General features: G+C 27.6%; 2 protein-coding genes across 2 annotated transcripts; one reads left to right on the top strand and one right to left on the bottom strand.

Annotated features, from left to right (window-relative positions):
* On the top strand, nt 1–1,257 carry OCT59_003186 (uncharacterized protein; the record flags this gene model as incomplete). Its single annotated transcript, XM_066145452.1, has 4 exons — nt 1–33; nt 99–521; nt 585–1,151; nt 1,225–1,257. The coding sequence occupies 4 exons, from the start codon at nt 1–3 to the stop codon at nt 1,255–1,257; spliced, it is 1,056 nt and encodes a 351-aa protein (XP_065996175.1).
* Nucleotides 1,258–13,614: 12,357 nt separating this feature from the next.
* Nucleotides 13,615–16,254, bottom strand: OCT59_003187 (uncharacterized protein; the record flags this gene model as incomplete). Its single annotated transcript, XM_066145453.1, has 10 exons — nt 13,615–13,655; nt 13,733–13,765; nt 13,845–13,877; nt 13,957–13,989; nt 14,069–14,100; nt 14,180–14,213; nt 14,292–14,311; nt 14,393–14,424; nt 15,287–15,447; nt 16,224–16,254. The coding sequence occupies 10 exons, from the start codon at nt 16,252–16,254 to the stop codon at nt 13,615–13,617; spliced, it is 450 nt and encodes a 149-aa protein (XP_065996176.1).
* Between the last annotated feature and the right edge of the window lie 464 nt (nt 16,255–16,718).

A 16,718-nucleotide genomic window follows, 5' to 3' on the forward strand; every position in this document is an offset into this window, starting at 1 on the left:
ATGGAAAAAACAAAACACGAATTTGGTGCAAATGTAACAACTACAGCATAATAAGTTGCATAATTAACCTTATTGATAGCAAACGCTTAAAATTAAAGTTAGTAAAAGTCAAAGGTCATTTAGGAGTCAAAGGCAATGAAGAAGCAGATAAAGTAGCGAAAAATGATACTAAGAAAGTAACTTGCATCAAAATTAAAGATTCACAACAAAAGGATCTAATATATGACATTTATTGGGATGGTAAAAGAGTTGACAGACACATCAGAAAATTCATAGATAATTTGTGTGAATCCACATTGGATGCAGCTTGGTCCCTCAACCGTACACACAAATCAGTATTTTCAGACACAACTGACACAATAGAAGAAGAAGTCACCTGGACATTATTTAAAAAAAACATAGGATCTAATTGCACAATATTAACGATAAATGACAGATTTATCAAACACTTAAAACTTTTAAATTATTTGCTTACAACTTTAGAAATCATAAAAGAAAGAAGATATGACTTATATGGAGATGTAAAGTGCAGGTTGTGTCTTAAAGAAAATGAAGATGATGATCATATGATATACTGCAAATAGCTAAGTGACAAATGGATAACTATAGCTAACAATACTGTGTGTAAATGTAATCAAACAATCAAGAACTTCTTATCACAAGAAAAACATATTCAATTAAGTCAGAAAGATATACAACAATTACTTACATGGAACAAAAACTTCTTTGCCCATACTATTGATATTAACCTTAATTTACCCATTTCACATATTTATTTAATGATAAGAAGTTTCTTCCCAAAAGAAAAATACAGGGAGCTCAAAATTATTGTCAAGACAAAAAGAATAGCATTAACTATTGCAGCCCTTTTTCTAGAAGTTTTTGTCAATGAATTCTATAATATTATTTGGCAACCACGTTGCAAGTTAATAGCAGAATGGGAATATACCAAGGGTATAAAAAAACAAAACTTGAGAAAAAAACCATTAGCACATCAATGTATTATATATAAACGGATTCTAACTTTACAGACAGAGGATGGCATATATGATTTGAAAAAGAGGAAAATATTAAAACATAATGAACAATGGTTAATAGTATTAGAAAAAGCAAGACAATATATAAACCAATTTATTAGAGAGGGAAATAGGGTATTTTGGAAAGTATATAATAACAAAAAAGTATATAAATATAACTTAACCCTTTTTTTTTTTCTTTGTTTAGAGGATAGTGGAAGCATATACTGAAATCTTATAATATGGTGATCCTATATAATTCAATAGCAACTATAGAAGGATATAGGTGAATTTATAAGGTGATGGTAGGGCACAGGAGCAATCTTATGGATGGGGAACTAGTTTGGAGTTTTAATAAATTAGTTATATAACAGATGCTTTTGTACTCTTATATATAATTAATAAACTCACAAATTGCACTACCTTGCAAAAAAAAAAAAATTTTTTAAAAATAAAGAATACAAATAAATCTATTATTATTATTCAGGATCATAACTTAATAGTAATCGACAAATAGAGCCTGAATTTATGCGAATCGTTCTTAAGAATACTTTAATAGATTATCATTTAACTTATAAATGGTCATCTAGTCTTCTAAAAGAATCTCTTAGTCTTATTATGCCAAAGAAAGCTGTGGGTAGTTTGGCATTTACAGCAGAAAGGGATGAGTTACAACACTTTTTGTCCATGAGATATAATACATCTACGTTTTCCAAAATATATGGCACTGAAAAATTACTGGTGTCATGACGTCTGCCATCCGTCACGTACAAATTACTTCTTATTAATCTCTTATTAATCATTATTTCACATTATTACTTCTTTCATTACATTGCTTGGTTTAGATTTTACTACTTTTTAACTTTTAAACTGCAATAACTTCCCCATATTTTATCAAGATAACTTTTAATAATTAACATTTTATTTTATTTTGAGTCAAAAAGATGACTGTGAAATTCAGTAGGAATTCTGCAGATATTTATAATTTTTCATGTTTCACTAAATTATTTGTACCATTTACAATTCTAATATTATCTTCAATCTATGACTCAACTTGAATAATTATGACTCATAAATTATCATCTTTCCATCTGATTCCATCTAATTTTTGAGTCTTGCTAAACTAATTATAACTAAGCTAATAATAACTAAACTATAAATAAAACTATTCTAAAAATAAATAATTATAAATAGATATAACTATAAATAACTATAACTTTGAACTATTATTTTTTCTAAATCATTTCAGTTAAATATTTTCCTTCAGTTAAATATTTATCCGATCATGTGATCATTATAATTTTCTATTATTCTTTATAACTTGTCCATTATCGTTGGTTACACCAGGTCAAATGCTTAATCCTTTGTATTTCAAAGTTATTATGCCTTTAGAATTGCGTAGATTTCTATGTAAATGGTATTCTATATTATATGAAAAAGAACAAAATGAAATATTAGGATTTATGGACCTGGTAATTGATCAACACGCAAGATTACAAATTGGTGCTGAAATATTTGGATCTATAATTTCGGGTCATCAAAAAAAAATGTAACTATTCTTGCAAAATGGAAAGTGTCTAATGATGACTCAGTTGATATATACCCAGAAAATGTTCAATATTATTTTGAACATACATTTAGATTACCTGAAGGACCAAGAAAACATCTTTTAGCATATATTAAGTGGTATAAAAGTGCACCTTCCTCTGATATTAGGTTTAAACTTTAAACAGAGATTCATGGAACCAGAGATATCAAATACCGAACTATGGCAAGCTGAATACTTTCAGGAAGGTTGTGACTCAATAATAGCTGTTTATAGAATACTATGTAGAGCTACAAAATTCAAAAATATGTGCGTAGAAAAAAGGAAATATTTGTCAATATTTCATTGTATTACATTTGATAATAAAGGTAATATGGTCATACAGAATATAACAATAAAATTTCCTTTTATAATAATTAAAATTGATCATCACACCAAATTAAATTTTGCTTGTAGACAAAGTCAAAATTAACCTTATATAGAATAAAGATCTACCGATGATTAATTCGTGATTAATATTTAATTATGCAGACACAAATTTTTACAATTACTTTACAATTAAAATTAATTGTATACAAATCATGTATAAAATACATTAACATTATTAAATAACAATCATTGGTATCATACTGCACCGATAATCGGTCGGTGTCAGTTATAATTGTATTTGTAAAAAAATAAATTTAAAAAAAGACTGATTTAATAAATTTATAAATTTTTTTCTCGTGACGTTTACTTTGCAAAGAGAATATTTAATTTATTTACGCCAGATATATTATAGTTCTTAAAATTGTTTTCTGTATAATGAATTTAATGATATAATACTTGTATCATTTAATTGTGTAATACCTGTATCAATCAAACATATCAATTTAATTGATTACTTTAAAACTGATTTTTTTAAGAGTATACAAAATTATTTTCTGATTTGTAATACAGAAATAATAGAAATAATCACAATTATAATCAAATTATATCATAATTATGCGCAAAAAAGTGGTATATTTTTTTACATAAATAAGGCAATTATCGAATTTTTTTTTTTATCTTTTTAACCCAATTTTTCATCATAACATCACGATGTTAGTCAAAGTAATTTATTAATATTTATTATTAGCACTTATTAAATATAAGGTATGTTGGTAAAATGCATTTAAGTATTTACTTAAAATACTAATAAAATGCTTAAAAAATTAAATGGTTAATAAATATTAAAATTTAGTACTTATTTAATTTATTAAGCATTTATTGCTTAATAAATATAAAATTTTAATACTTATTAAATATTGCTATTCAATAAACATAAGGTTTCAGTTAGTCCAATATCATGATGAATAAATCAATTTTTCATCTATAATAAATGGCCAACCTTAATATTTTAAACGTCAACATAAATAATGTACTTTCCAACTGGCCGTACGATGCCACCAGGGCATTAATTAGGTAAATTTGTATAAATCTTACAATAAAAAAAAAATGGAAAGTTAAAATGGTAACTTTATTTATACTAATTAGATACTGGCGCTTGTACCATGATGTTTTCAAGGATCATTTGATCTGAGATCATTTAATAATATGGGCAAGAATAGTGATGAGAATAAGCAACAATTACAACTTTATTGTGACACAAAATCAGTATCGCAATAAATGGAGGGCGTTGAAGAGAGGTAAATCTTTTACCATTTGTAATTAATTTGTGAATATTAGTAATTACTTTATTAATATATTTAATTAATAATAGGTTTTGAAAATCTGACTAGGATAAACAATGGTTTGTATATTTGAGGTTAATGTTAAATTTCTCAAATAAGGTTGCTGGAGAAACTAGAGGGTTTTGGCAAGTTGGCGAAATGCCGAAATAGCGAAACTTTGCCAAAACTATATGAAAGTCATATTAAAAAGTTAGCGAAACTCTGGAGAAAAGCGAAATCTGACAAAACTTATTATAAATGCCAAAACTGCCAAAACCTTGCCAAAACTATAATAAAACTACAGTCACCCCTCTCTACAACGAACCTTGATATAGCGAATAATTTGATATAACAGATCATCCAGTGTAGTACCAATTTTAAATATAAAAAAAATCTTAATATAACGAAGTTTACTATTTATTTACTGTATAACATAGTACGAAGTAAAGTATGTGAATTACTTATATAAACATACTATTTGATATAACGGATTTTTTTACAACAAATTTTTTTTTCATTATAACAAAGAATTATTGCGATTTTTAATTGAACATTCTTTAGTAATACTGGTAAATTTTTTGTAATTTTTTATATAAGATAATTTACATCTTGTTATTTTGTTAAATATGGTAATAATTATTTATATAAAAACGGATTTTTATACTGTACTTATTGTTATTTTCATTTATTCCTCTCTTTTGATATCAATAATATGCCAAAAGAAACTCCTAGAAAGCGTAAATCACTCACATCAGCCCAAAAAAAAGAGATTTGCTTAAAGAAAATATCCACTCCTTTTTTAAAACAAAAGGACTTAGCAAAAGAATATGATGTTAGTGAAGGAATGGTGAGTGATATTCTGAAAGAGAAAGACTGATGGCTTGCAATAGATAATGATTCATATCAAGCCAATTTAAAATGTGAAAAAAAATTCAGTTTCCTATTATTGAAGAAGCACTTACTATTTGGATAGATAAAGCACTTCAAGCTGGACTTGTTCTTACTGAAAGTATTCTGGCAACAAAAGCATTAGATTTTGCCTTATTGTGTAATGAAGAAAAATTCAAAGCATCAAATGGGTGGCTTGATAATTTTAAAAAGAGACATAATCTTAAGCAGTACAATATTCATGGGGAAGGGGGTAATGCACCAATTCAAGATCTTGATTCAATGAGAGAAAAACTTCGTTAAACATTAAGAGATTATGACCCAAAAGACATTTTTAATTGTGATGAAACGGGTCTCTTCTGAAAAATGAAACCAAATCGTACAATATCTAATGGTCCTGTGACCGGAACTAAGCAATCTAAAGACTGTGTAACTATTTTATTTACCTGCAATTCAACCGGAACTGAAAAATTGCGCCCCCTATTTATACATAAATATGAAAATCCCAGAGTGCTCAAAAATATTAATAAAAATTCCCTCCTGGTCAATTATTATTGGAATAAAAAAAGTTGGATGCAGGTATCTATCTGGAACGATTATCTTAAAAAATTAGATTCTTATATGAGAGTACAAAATAGGCACATACTTCTACTTGTTGACAATGCTCCAACACATGCTTTATCTGAAAATACTACTCTCACAAATATTGTCATTGAATACCTTCCTCCAAATACTACATCTTACCTTCAACCCTATGATCAAGGAATCATCAATAGTTTTAAAGTAAGAAGTAAACTTTATTTGTTTACTGTAAGTATTTCAAATTTAATGTTATTTTTTTATTTTAGGCACAATATAGAAAGTTGTATTTGCGTAATCGGGTTAAAGCTTTTGATAATTTCAATGAACATGGCACTGAACTTGATGAAATTAACATTAAAAAATGTATCAAATATATTGCATGTGCGTGGGATAACATTACGAATGATACAATTAAAAATTGTTGGCTAAAAGCAGGTATTATACCTGAATATGGTGAGCCAAGTGCAACTGTGAAGCTTATGAGAACAATGCTGATATACAACTTGAACTTGAACGCCTAAGGGAGTTGGAAGAAGTTCAAGTCTTAATAAATAAACTTGGTTTCAAAGATTCTTTCACAGCTGAGGAATTTGTTCTTTATGACGATTCTGAGGTAACAACGGAAATGATTTCTGATTATGAAATTTTAAAAGCAGTTCAACCTAACAACCAAGAAAAAGAAGAAATTGAGAAGGAACCTTTACCAACAATAACTCATAACAAAGTTATTGAATGTTATGATAAAGTGATCTTATATTTACAATGTCAGGAAAAAAATTATGGTTCAAATGATGAGGATATTAAGTTTATAAAAAAATTAAAAAAAGAAGCTTTGAGAGAACGCTTTTGTTCTACAAAGCAAATCAATCTTGATAATTTTGTTAATGTAATCGAATTAGGGCTCCGATCGGTTTCGGTAACTACCGAACTGTACTGATCGGTTTCAGTATCGAAACGGTTTCGGTATTCTAATTTACCGAACCGAACCTTTTAGTAAATTTACCGATCAGTTTCGGTAATTTCGGTTTCGGTATCGGTTTTGTGATTTACCAAACTGATTTACCGAACTGAAACTTTTGGTAAGTTTCGGTAAATTTTACTGATCAGTTCAGTAGATTTTACTGTTCAGTTCGGTAGATTTTACTGTTCAGTTTGGTAAATTTTACCGATCAGTTTGGTAGATTTTACCGATCAGTTTCAGTAAATGTTTTGGTTAAAAAACGACGCACTTGACGTTTTTTAACTAATTTATTAAAAAAACGTCAAAGTGCGACGTTTTTAATAAAAAATTTTTTTTTTATTTTTTAGTTTAAAAACGTCGCACTTGACGTTTTTTAACTAAGTTAATTTATTTTTATTAAAAAAACGTCAAAGTGCGACGTTTTTAATAAAAAATTATTTTTTTTTATTTTTTAGTTTAAAAACGTCAAAGTGTGACGTTTTATAACTAATTTAATTTATTTTTTATTAAAAAACGTCAAAGCGCGACATTTTTAATAAAAAAATACAATTTTTTTTTGATTTTTTAGTTTAAAAACGTCACACTTGGTGTTTTTTAACTTATTAAAAAAACGTCAAAGTGCGACGTTTTTAATAAAAAATACATTTTTTTTTAATTTTTTAGTTTAAAAACGTTGCACTTGGCGTTTTTTAACTAATTAATTTTTTTTCTTATTAAAAAACGTCAAAGTACGACGTTTTTTCTTTTCTTTTAACAATATTATCAAAAACTCTTCTCGCCACAAATCACATGATTGCAAAATCGCGCAATCTGCAATATTACGGAATTGAGTATTTCTGATTTAATTACCGAATTTTTGCAGATTGATCTTATCAATTTTAATCTTTTTTTACATTTTTTTCATTTTTTTTCATTTCTAATATTAATTATATACTAATTTCTCTATAATAATAATAATAACTAATTACAATAATGACTTCTGAGTTCGAAGAAAATGACATTGAGGAAACAGCTGAGGAAGAGGCTAAGGAAGAGGCTGAGTATGAGACTGAGGAAGAAGCTGCTGAGGAAGAGGCTGAGGAAGAGGCTGAGTATGAGACTGAGGAAGAGGCTGAGTATAAGAATAAGGAAGAGGCTGAGTCTGAGACTGAAGAAAATCAAGTTGATGATACTGAAACTGAGGAGCAGCAGATAGAAAAAAATATTGAGCGTGAAGTAAAACAAGAAGAAACTAATACGAAGAAACGTAGTTGGGTGTGGGAGCACTTCACATATGATGAAACTGTAAAGAAGGCAAAATGCAAGCATTGTAAGATTTTAATTACTTGCAATAAAGGAAGTACGTTGGGAATGGCTAGTCATATTAAAAGTAAACATAAATTAATGAAAGAAAAAGGAAAAAAACAACTTACAATACGTGAATCTATTAATAATTCTGAAGTAATTGTAAGTATAATGTTCATTTCTTTTTATTCATATAGGTTATAATTTTGTGCATTAAATATGAATATTTTAATTTTTAATTTATAAACTCATATATTTTATTAATATTCATATTTAGGTATATAGTAAAGAAACTTTTAAAAAATTTATTATTCGATGGATTGTAAAAAATGACCTTCCTTTTACTTATGTTGAATCTGAAGATTTTCGTAATATGATTTCTCTTTTACATAAAGATGCCTTCATTCCATCTGCTGATACGATCAAAAATTATATTATGACATCTTTTAATGATAGTCAAAAAAAAGTTGCTTCTATTTTACAGGTTATATATATTAATGTTTTTTAATAATAGTTTTATTTGAATTTTACTAATTATTATTTTAATTTTTGTAGAATACGTCTAGTAAAATTTCTTTTACGATCGATGCATGGACTTCATCGAATAATTTTTCTTTTTTAGGAATAACAGCTCATTGGGTTACAGAAAATTGGAAATTAAAAAGTTTCCTTTTAGATTTTATTAAACTTGAAGGGCCGCACTCAGGTGCCAATATCAAAGATGCTTTTTTAAAAAGCTTAAAAAATTTTAATATTGAATCAAAGGTTAGTTTTTTTTATAAATAGTAAGATAATTTTAATAAAAATTAAAAAAAAAAATTTATATAGATTCTTGGGGTAACGACTGATAATGCCAGCAACAATATTACATTTCTCAAAGCTGTTGAATCTGATCTTTCTCAAAGATACATCTATTATGATAGTGATGATAAGCACGTGCGTTGCTTGGCCCATATAATCAATCTAGTAGCGCAACAAGTCCTTACTACCCTTAAAGCCACAGATAATGATGAATCATCAAATGAAGAAGTTGGTAGTTTGATAGTTAAGGTAAATAATTTTATTATATTATTATTATTAAAATTTAATTAATAAATCTATTAAAAAATTGTATTGCCTTTTAGCTTCGTACTCTTATTAAAAAAATAAAAGCATCATCCCAACAAGTAGATAAATTCAAAGCTCAATGTAAAGTTGCAAATGTTCCAAATCTAAATGTCATACTAGATGTTCGCACTAGATGTAACTCTACATATGATATACTTGTAAGGGCAAGAAAACTTAAGGAAGTAAGTTTGTTATTTTATTAATTTTTATTTTAATTAATTTATTAAAAACAATTATAATTTTATTTTTAGCCTTTTAATATATTAAGTAACAGTGATTCAAATCTTCGTCCTTTTACAATTAATGAAGATGAATGGATTAATTTATTAGAAATAGAAGAGTTATTGAAGGTTAAATTTTAATATTATATATATAATTATGTATTTTTATAGTTTTATTAAAAATTTTTATTTTTTAGTATTTTGCTAAAGCAACAAAGCAAATTTGTGGGGAAGCATACCCAACACTATCATACGTGATTCCTATATACAATATTTTGTTAAATAAATTAGAGGATTTCCGGGATACTCCAAATAGATTTGAAAATGGAAAAGTAAGTTTATTTATATTTAATATTTATATTAAATGTAATTAAATTCCTTTTTTTTAATAGGAAGCGGCAATTAATGCCATTAATAAGCTTAAAATTTACTACAATAAAACTGATTCAACTTTATATGCAGTTTCTTTAAGTAAGTTATTATTAAGTTAATTTAATTTAATTAATTTTAATAATGTTTGTAATATAGTATATAGTTTTAGATCCACGTCTTAAAGTAGAATATATGAAAGATAATGAATGGGAAACCCAATGGGTTGATAGAACAAAAAAAACTGTATGAGTTTCATTTGTTTTATTTAAATTATATTATAATTTTCTTTATTTTATACATACTATATAATAATTTAATAGGTATCTGAACTCTATATGACGTTATATGCACCTCAAGAAACTCAAAATACTAATATAGAATATAATTCATCAGATGAAGATCTTGTTTCACATATTTCCAAATGGCGCCGTATTGAATCTGTAAGTGAATTTGATCGTTATCTTAATGCTAATCGAGCACAAGCTCTGTGTGATACTTTAAATTGGTGGAAAGTAAGTTTATTATTTTAAAGGATATTTATTTAATTAAATATTTGTAACAATTTTTTAATTAATAGCGACATGAGGAAGAATATTCTAACTTATCGAATATGGCCAAGGACTACCTTGGGGTTCTAGGTTTATTACTAATCTGTTTTATTTATTATTCAATAATATTTTTTAATGTAAAAATATTTTATTTGGTAGCAACGAGTGCTCCTGCTGAACGTATTTTTTCCAGCGCAGCTGACGTAATAACATATGATAAAGCAAGTCTTGCACCCGAAACTGTGCGTACAGTTATGTGTCTGAAGCATTGGTTTCGTTCAGGTGTTTTAGATTAAATTTAGGTTTATTAGTTTTTCATATTTAAATTTTGTTATTTGAAGTTAGTTATTTGGATGGAGAAGAATTGGATACTCAGGAAAACTTTGGATGAATAATTTACATCAAAAGAAGATGATTGATATAATTTCTTACGATAACCTCACTTCTTTACAACACAATGTTGAAAATGTATGGAAAATGTGTGTTGATAGCTTTTAATTTTGACAAATAAAATTGTTAACCCTGATTCAATTCAATCAAAGTCTTACGAAAATGCTTTTTCATAACCAATTTAATAAAAAAAAATGGATTGTTGATGTTTTTTTAAACAAACGTTGCAAAACTGTGTTTGTTTCGCAACGTTATTTTTTGAAATAAAAAATGTTTTTTATTAGTTACACCGGTCAAATGATGAAGTATCGGGTAATAACATATCAGGCATGATATGCAATATTAAACGATATATTTAATGGTTTAGTTTATTTGCTTATTTGCGTACAATATTTATCGATTTTTATTTTAGGTATTGTACGGTATTGTATTTATATTGGTTAACGTCATGAAATATTACATGATCGAAGTTTCTCTTAAAAAAAAAAGAAAATAAAGTTTTTTTTTCATTTTGAAAAAAAGTATTTTTTCGTTTTTTCGGTTACTGCAGAGGACGTTGTCCCACCACATCACTGACTGGTCCCATATTTCTTATCCTATGAAGAATATCGTTAACTGGTCCAATATTTCTTATCCTACGAAGAATATCGTTAATGCAATTTTATTCTGGGTTCAATATTCGAAAATAAAGTTGTTGTGAGACGGATAAAACTGCAAGAAAATGTATAAGGATATACACCTAACTGCGGAATTTACTTTATTTTGTGTATCATGTGTGACATCTCCCTTTCTCCTTTTCTGAAAAGGAGATTAACTTTAGTCGTACTATATAGATTTTAGTGGAACTTTCGAATGGGAAAATTTCACAACATCAGTATGTTCCTTATTCTGATGATGTTTATCAATAAGGGAGTTTTAGAAATAAACTTCAAGAAACGAACTGACATTTCTTTTTTTAAATTTATAAGTTTTAGCTTTTCCGGAGAGGACTTTTGGACAGGACCCCGGATATCTAATATAAAGGTCATAATGGACTTTTGGCCAAAAACACCCCTTTTTGCTGAAACTCAAAAAATCGTTTTTTGTAAATATCTCAGCATCCAGTAATTCAATTTTAATGAACTTTTTTTTATTTTGTAGCCCTCATTTAGCTCTACAATTTAAAAAAAAGGTCATCAAAATTGGACTACTGGATGCCGAGATATTTACAAAAAACGATTTTTTAAGCCCCTGAAAAATGGGCCAATCTGCCGAAAGTGTGACTTATGACCTGTTTTGGAGATATCCGGGGTCCTTTTTGGACGGTAATTTTGTTTTTTGGGAGTTGAGTTTTGAAATTGATTTCAAGAAACGTACTAACGTTTCTTTTTTTTTAAATTTTGTAGGTTTTAGCTTTTCTGGAGAGGACTTTTGGACGGTAAGTTTGTTTTTTGGAAGTTGAGTTTTGAAATTGACTTCAAGAAACGTACTAATGTTTCTTTTTTTTAAATTTTGTAGGTTTTAGCTTTTCTGAAAAGGACTTTTGGACGGTAAGTTTGTTTTTTGGGAGTTGAGTTTTGAAATTGATTTCAAGAAACGTACTAACGTTTCTTTTTTTTAAATTTTGTAGGTTTTAGCTTTTCCGAAGAGGACTTTTGGACGGTAAGTTTGTTTTTTGGGAGTTGAGTTTTAAAATTGACTTCAAGAAACGTACTAACGTTTCTTTTTTTTTAAATTTTGTAGGTTTTAGCTTTTCCGGAGAGGACTTTTGGATGGTAATTTTGTTTTTTGGGAGTTGAGTTTTGAAATTGACTTCAAGAAACGTACTAATGTTTCTTTTTTTTAAATTTTGTAGGTTTTAGCTTTTCCGGAAAGAACTTTTGGACGGTAAGTTTGTTTTTTGGGAGTTGAGTTTTGAAATTGACTTCAAGAAACGTATTAACATTTCTTTTTTTTTAAATTTTGTAGGTTTTAGCTTTTCCGGAGAGGACTTTTGGACGGTAAGTTTGTTTTTTGGGAGTTGAGTTTTGAAATTGATTTCAAGAAATGTACTAACGTTTCTTTTTTTTAAATTTTGTAGGTTTTAGCTTTTCTGGAAAGGACTTTTGGATGGTAAGTTTGTTTTTTGGGAGTTGAGTTTTGAAATTGACTTCAAGAAACGTACTAACGTTTCTTTTTTTTTAAATTTTGTAGGTTTTAGCTTTTCTGGAGAGGACTTTTGGATGGTAAGTTTGTTTTTTGGGAGTTAAGTTTTGAAATTGACTTCAAGAAACGTACTAACGTTTCTTTTTTTTTAAATTTTGTAGGTTTTAGCTTTTCTGGAGAGGACTTTTGGATGGTAAGTTTGTTTTTTGGGAGTTGAGTTTTAAATTTGACTTCAAGAAACGTACTAACGTTTCTTTTTTTAAATTTTGTAGGTTTTAGCTTTTCTTTTCAGACGGTAAGTTTGTTTTATAGGAATAGAGTTTTGAAATTAACTTCAAGAAACATACTAACGTTTTTTTTTTTTAAATTTTGTAGGTTTTAGCTTTTCTGAAGGGGACTTTCGGAATTTATACAAACTAGAAATAAAAAATTATACATGTACTGCTGTAAATAATAAATATTTCGTTCAATGACAATAAACAAATGGTTATATTAATTACTTAATTTTAACAAAACGTTTTTTTAAAAAAAACTCGGTAAATCGGTTCAGTTTTCAGTAATTACCGATACTGATCAATTCAGTTCGGTATCAGTTTTTGCAAAAACTGAACCGAACCGAACTGATCAGAGCCCTAAATCGAATAATTCTATTAATAAAAATTTATAATTATATTGATTTTATGCTGACGTAATGAATTTGCACTGTGACGTATTAAATTGCATTGACATAATTAATTTTTATTATCAACAAGCTAAAATAAAATTTTAAAAAGTATTTTCTGATCAAGCAAAATGACGGCTACAGCAAAATCATTTGAAATAAATATTTATTCCCGCTTTAATAAATCATTTGCTGATGAAAATATCATTGACTGATTCTTTATTCATAATACTGCATCAACCATAGCTTTTCTAAGGCTATTCCCTATAAAAATAAAGAAAAAAGAAATATTAGAACGTTTTTTTAAGTCAATCTACAAAAACTCCCTCCATTCAACTTACCCGAGGTCTCCAATACTGTTCCCAAGTTATTTTCTACAAAAATAAAGAAAAAAGAAATGTTAGAATGTTTCTTTTTAATTAATTTTACAAAAACTCCCTCCATTCAACTTACCCAAGGTCTCCAATACCGTTCCCAAGTTATTTCCTACAAAAATAAAGAAAAAAGAAACGTTAGAATGTTTCTTTTTAATTAATTTTACAAAAACTCCCTCCATTCAACTTACCCGAGGTCTCCAATACCGTTCCCAAGTTATTTCCTACAAAAATAAAGAAAAAAGAAACGTTAGAATGTTTCTTCTTAATTAATTTTACAAAAACTCTCTCCTTTCAACTTACCCAAGGTCTCTAAGACATTCCCAAGTCGTTCTCTACGAAAATAAAGAAAAAAAAGAAACGTTAAAACGTTTCTTTAAGTCAAATCACAAAAATTCCCTCCATTCAACTTACTCAAGGTCCTCCAAAACCGTTTCCAAGTCTTTCCCTACAAAAATAAAGAAAAAAAGAAACGTTAGAATGTTTCTTTTTAATTAATTTTACAAATTCTCTCCTTTCAACTTACCCGAGATCTCCAAGACGTTCCTACAAAAATAAAGAAAAAAAGAAATGTTAGAACGTTTCTTAAATTAATTCCTCAAGCTCTGCTCCCTCTATTCGACTTACCCGAGATTTTCAAGACCGTTACCTGTTGTTTCCTGCAATAATGAATAAAGAAAGAAACGTTAGAACATTTCTTTTAAGTTAATTCCCCAAATTTCCTCCATTCAACATTTATTTCAACTTACCTGAGGTCCTTTAAGACTGTTCCCAAGTCATTTCCTACAAATATAAAGAAAAAAGAAACATTAGAACGTTTCTTTACCCAAACTCCTCTTTAGAACTTTACCATTTTTCATTTTTCCCTAAAATCTAGAAGTCCGTTTCCTATAAAAATAAACAAATCCCTTTTTTTTTAAGAAAAACTGAAAAATTGATTATAATTATTAATAAAACTATTTTTTTTTCAGTTTTTTAAACTGAATTTATATTCAGTTTATTACTAGTAACTTTTTTTTTTAAAAAAAAAATTATCCACAACGATCAGTCGATCAGTGGTAAAATCGGTATAAATCATATGACTGAAACGAATTATTCAGTATAATATAGTTACACCGAAGAATTCGCTATATTACACTGAAGAATTCGTTATAGTGTTAACAAAGTTGCTTATAACGAAGGCCTGATCAGCCAGAACGCAGGGTTCGTTATATCGAGAGGAGACTGTATAGTAAATCTTGGAGAAACTAATCGTAGAATTTTGGAGAAGTTTAGGCAGGCAACCTTATTCTCAAACAATTCACATAAAACCAATTTTATTTATTTTAGGGAATCCTGATGGTCACCCGATCCACTCTCCCAACAATTACGATATTCGCTTTTTTAATGAATTAAGCGACGAATTCTGGCTGCAAACTAGTAATTAATTCAATCTTAATTATGATACTTTGTATATATTACTGATTCGTTAAATTTATATTTACATTTTTTTTTATTTTAGACAGGTTATACAGGGCATACCTGCAGCTGAGAGTGGATCAACAGACGTATAGGTATAGAGAATGACGCTAGCATCATTCCCGAAGCTGTAGCAGCAGCAGCAGCAGCAACAGCAACAGCAGCAGCAGTAGCAGCAGCAGCGATCGGAGGAGAAGAAGAAGAAATAGGAATTAAGGTAAATACTAATTAATCATGAATTTATAATTAGATGGATATATATCACTAATGTGTAAAACTATAATCTTATTCCATGAATTTTGCGAAAAATAGACCCTCCTTCCTTTCGGTTTCCCTTCCTTTCCCCTTCCCCTTCGCCTTCGCTTTTATTTTCTCCTTTACCTTTCTTCTCCCTTTCCCTTCCCTTTCATTCTCCCTTTCCTTCCCCCCGTTTTCCCTTTACCCTTCCTCTTCCCCCTTTATGCTGGAATCGTCATTTTTAATCTTTTATTTTAGTTTATTATTTTTAGAATAAATCTAATTGTAACAGCCTGTTACACATCTTATTTGTAACAACCCCTAATTTTATCCAATTAAAATTTAAGATCAGGCGTAATGTAAACAAAAACAAAAGATCAGTCGTGTAACTAAGACAAAAGAATTTTTTAAAAAATTTCAAGAAACTGCTTATAACTTAAAATTTTGTCCATGAAACTGTCTTAAATACATTAAGTAAAAGTTTTCCAAATTAAATTTTGCATATAAAAATTTTATTTGTGAAACATATATTAAATTTATTATTAAAAAAAAAATAAAAAAAGGATGTTACAAATAAGATATGTAACAGGCTGTTACAAATACATTTTTTCTTATTTTTATTATATTTTAAATGATAATCCTTAATCTTCATTATTATGCCATCTAGAATCTATATAATTAAAACGTTTAGTCTGTATAAATAAATTATAATTGCGAGCTATCGCCCGTATCTATTATAAGCTTATTAATCAATTATTAATACCCGATGCAAAGTAGCAGCTAAATTTATTCATATTGGATATTGGATGTATATCATGTATGATTATTCAATCAGATTATTTTAAAATATAAATTTACCAACGTAATTTTATTTATGTCACGTCGATGTTATTTAAAATAATAAAAAACTTAATTCTGTAATATTTAAAAACATTAAAAATGATATAAAATTATATATATAAATAAAAAAAATTCTCAATAATCATTGATAAGTTCGTCCAATAAATAATTACATCAATAATATTATAAATCAACTTAATTTTCCAATAATCATCATTGTTATTGATATATATTAACCAATTAGGATCATTATGATTATATGCATGTGATATCTAAAAATAGATAAAATTGTGTGATTGTTTTTTTGTTTATTTTCAATTCTTTTTCTTATTAAAACTTACAAAGTAATAAAAAAAATGTACCCACCAACTCATTCAAAAGAAAAGAATAAAAGAAAGGAAATAATATGCCCATTTAC

This window comes from Rhizophagus irregularis, chromosome 11 (assembly GCF_026210795.1).
Source record: "Rhizophagus irregularis chromosome 11, complete sequence".
Classification (NCBI taxonomy): domain Eukaryota; kingdom Fungi; phylum Glomeromycota; class Glomeromycetes; order Glomerales; family Glomeraceae; genus Rhizophagus; species Rhizophagus irregularis.